General features: G+C 37.1%; 1 protein-coding gene across 1 annotated transcript in view; it reads right to left on the bottom strand.

Moving 5' to 3' along the window:
* LOC106869589 (toll-like receptor 4) overlaps nt 1-2152 on the bottom strand; it is a 41796-nt gene that overhangs the window by 4438 nt on the left and 35206 nt on the right. Inside the window, exon 6 of the mRNA XM_014915392.2 lies at nt 1756-2151. Within this exon, the coding sequence (XP_014770878.1) occupies nt 1756-2151 (396 nt within the window). The remainder of the gene's footprint in view (nt 1-1755; nt 2152) is intronic.

Genomic DNA, 2152 nt, shown 5'->3' with positions numbered 1-2152 from the left:
CAGCAGATGACAACGTTTCTCTAAAAGAAATGGAAAAACTTTCAAAATACAAAGACCTGGAAATAGAGATAACTCGAATGTGGAATCTAAAAACAGAATCAATTCCTATCATAGTAGGTGCCTTAGGTATAATAAAAAAAATATTCAGACAAATACATAACAAAAACACCAGGACTTACAAATATATATAACATACAGAAAATTGCACTACTGGGCACTGCACACATCCTACGCAAAACACTTTCAATACAGTAAACATAAGAGCACCACAGCAAACCACAGCACATTCCCAAGGCGCACAGAGCTGCACTCGGTAGTGAAGTGAAAGCACGTTATAAAAATAAAACTACTGAACAATAATAATAATAATAATAATAATGTTCTTACGGCCTTCTACCATGCCATATATTTTCCCACAAATAAATCTAATACTGTACAAACCTACTTAAACTGAAGACAGAAACACCTTGAAGTAAGGCCTTATATAGACAGTAACAAACTTGACCAAATTAAACAAGCAGTAAGGGATAAAAAGAACGAAGCTGCAGCTAAAGAAGAAACTACAGAGGAAATAATTATAGACCAGCCCAGGGCTGGTCTATATCGTTTTGTTATATCCTTTAACGTTGTAGTGCCTTCCCTTGATCGACATAAACCCCACCTGTTTTGTATTTTGTATGTTGTATCTCGTCCTTTGATACTGTCCTCCACATTTAGGGCCCTGGTGGCAAATAAAAGAAATCATTATCACAATTATTATTATCATTTTGATTTGACTCAGGTTCGGTCTCATTCCTGATAGGATTTATGTAGGTAGTGGATTACTACCTGTAACCTTAGATATCCACCAGTTTTCGGTAGCCTTTCGAGTGCTTAGAACCCTCCTGATATTCCTTGCTGTCCCAAAGAGACAAACTAAGAGATAACCTCAACTAGCCCCCTATAGAAATCTTCGGTTGTTTTTCTGCTAACAGTTTTTCCAGCTGGTACAATGCAGTGAGCACCTGGCAACATTCTAGATACCAAAAACCCAATCTTGGTCTCCGTTTGACCCATGATTGCAGCTCCGTCAATAAGAGTGGCTGCGGAAAGACATGTTGCGTAAAGGCCGCCCACACCAGTTCGCCCTTGTTTTCGTCGCCGTCGTTCACACCATTGCAGTGATTTAAATATTTCTGAAAGTGCGTCAGCCTCAAAAGAAGGCGTCGCATTAACAAGGACGGCATCACAAGACCACAATGGAGTGAGTAGACAGATTTCTCTCACTAGTGGAACTTATATCTTCCATATGAAGCGCAAGAGCGCATAAGTGTGTGTGCGCGTGCGCGCGTTTAAGTCTATGTCTGTTTATGTATTGTGACTGGCTCTCAGTTTCTCTTCCAAACTCCATTCGCAAATATTTGATCAAAATTAACCTGAGTTACCACCTTCTTCACTACCAAACTCTCTTTATTTTCCTTCCCATTTCTCTCTCTGTCCTTTCTGACAGTGTCTCTACACAGTCAAAATATTAGAACCAATAAAAGGGTAAAAATATAAAACGCAATTTACAAAAAATCTTCTGTTTGAGAAGAAATAATTTATTCAAACACTGCAAGTAATCTGTGTAGAGATTTACGTTTTAAATTTCTTTAAAAGATGGCTAAAATTTATCAAAACGTAAGGAAGCTTTGTTCACAAGAGAAAATAAAGGGAAAAGATTAGAACTAAAATTAATACATTTTGATAGAATACTAATAAACGGTGAACATTTACCTGCTTAGTAAAATAAGACATGTTCGACTGGATTGGATAGCAGACAATATATTTTCAGCAATCTGTTTACCTGCGGGAAAATCTCGATGATGGATATTCAGTTTAAACGTATCCTTTTCTTCAAGTTCTGGAATTAGATATTCAAAAACACAACCTCGATCTTCTTCTGCATAAGATACAAAAGCGTCATAAAGATATTCTCCAGTTTGTATTCTCTGATATGCGTATCGTTCTCGGATCATGTAATACAAATATCGTAGTTTCCATCTAAAATGGTAAACAAGAGCTCCGAAAGAAAAGCAACCCAGAAGCACAATAAGACATGCTACAGTGATAATTATACCGATAAATGATGAACAACTGTGGTTAAGATAGGTTATAATCAAAGGAAGCCGGC

This window comes from Octopus bimaculoides, chromosome 1 (assembly GCF_001194135.2).
Source record: "Octopus bimaculoides isolate UCB-OBI-ISO-001 chromosome 1, ASM119413v2, whole genome shotgun sequence".
NCBI lineage: Eukaryota > Metazoa > Mollusca > Cephalopoda > Octopoda > Octopodidae > Octopus > Octopus bimaculoides.
This window is presented reverse-complemented; position numbering and strand designations above follow the sequence as displayed.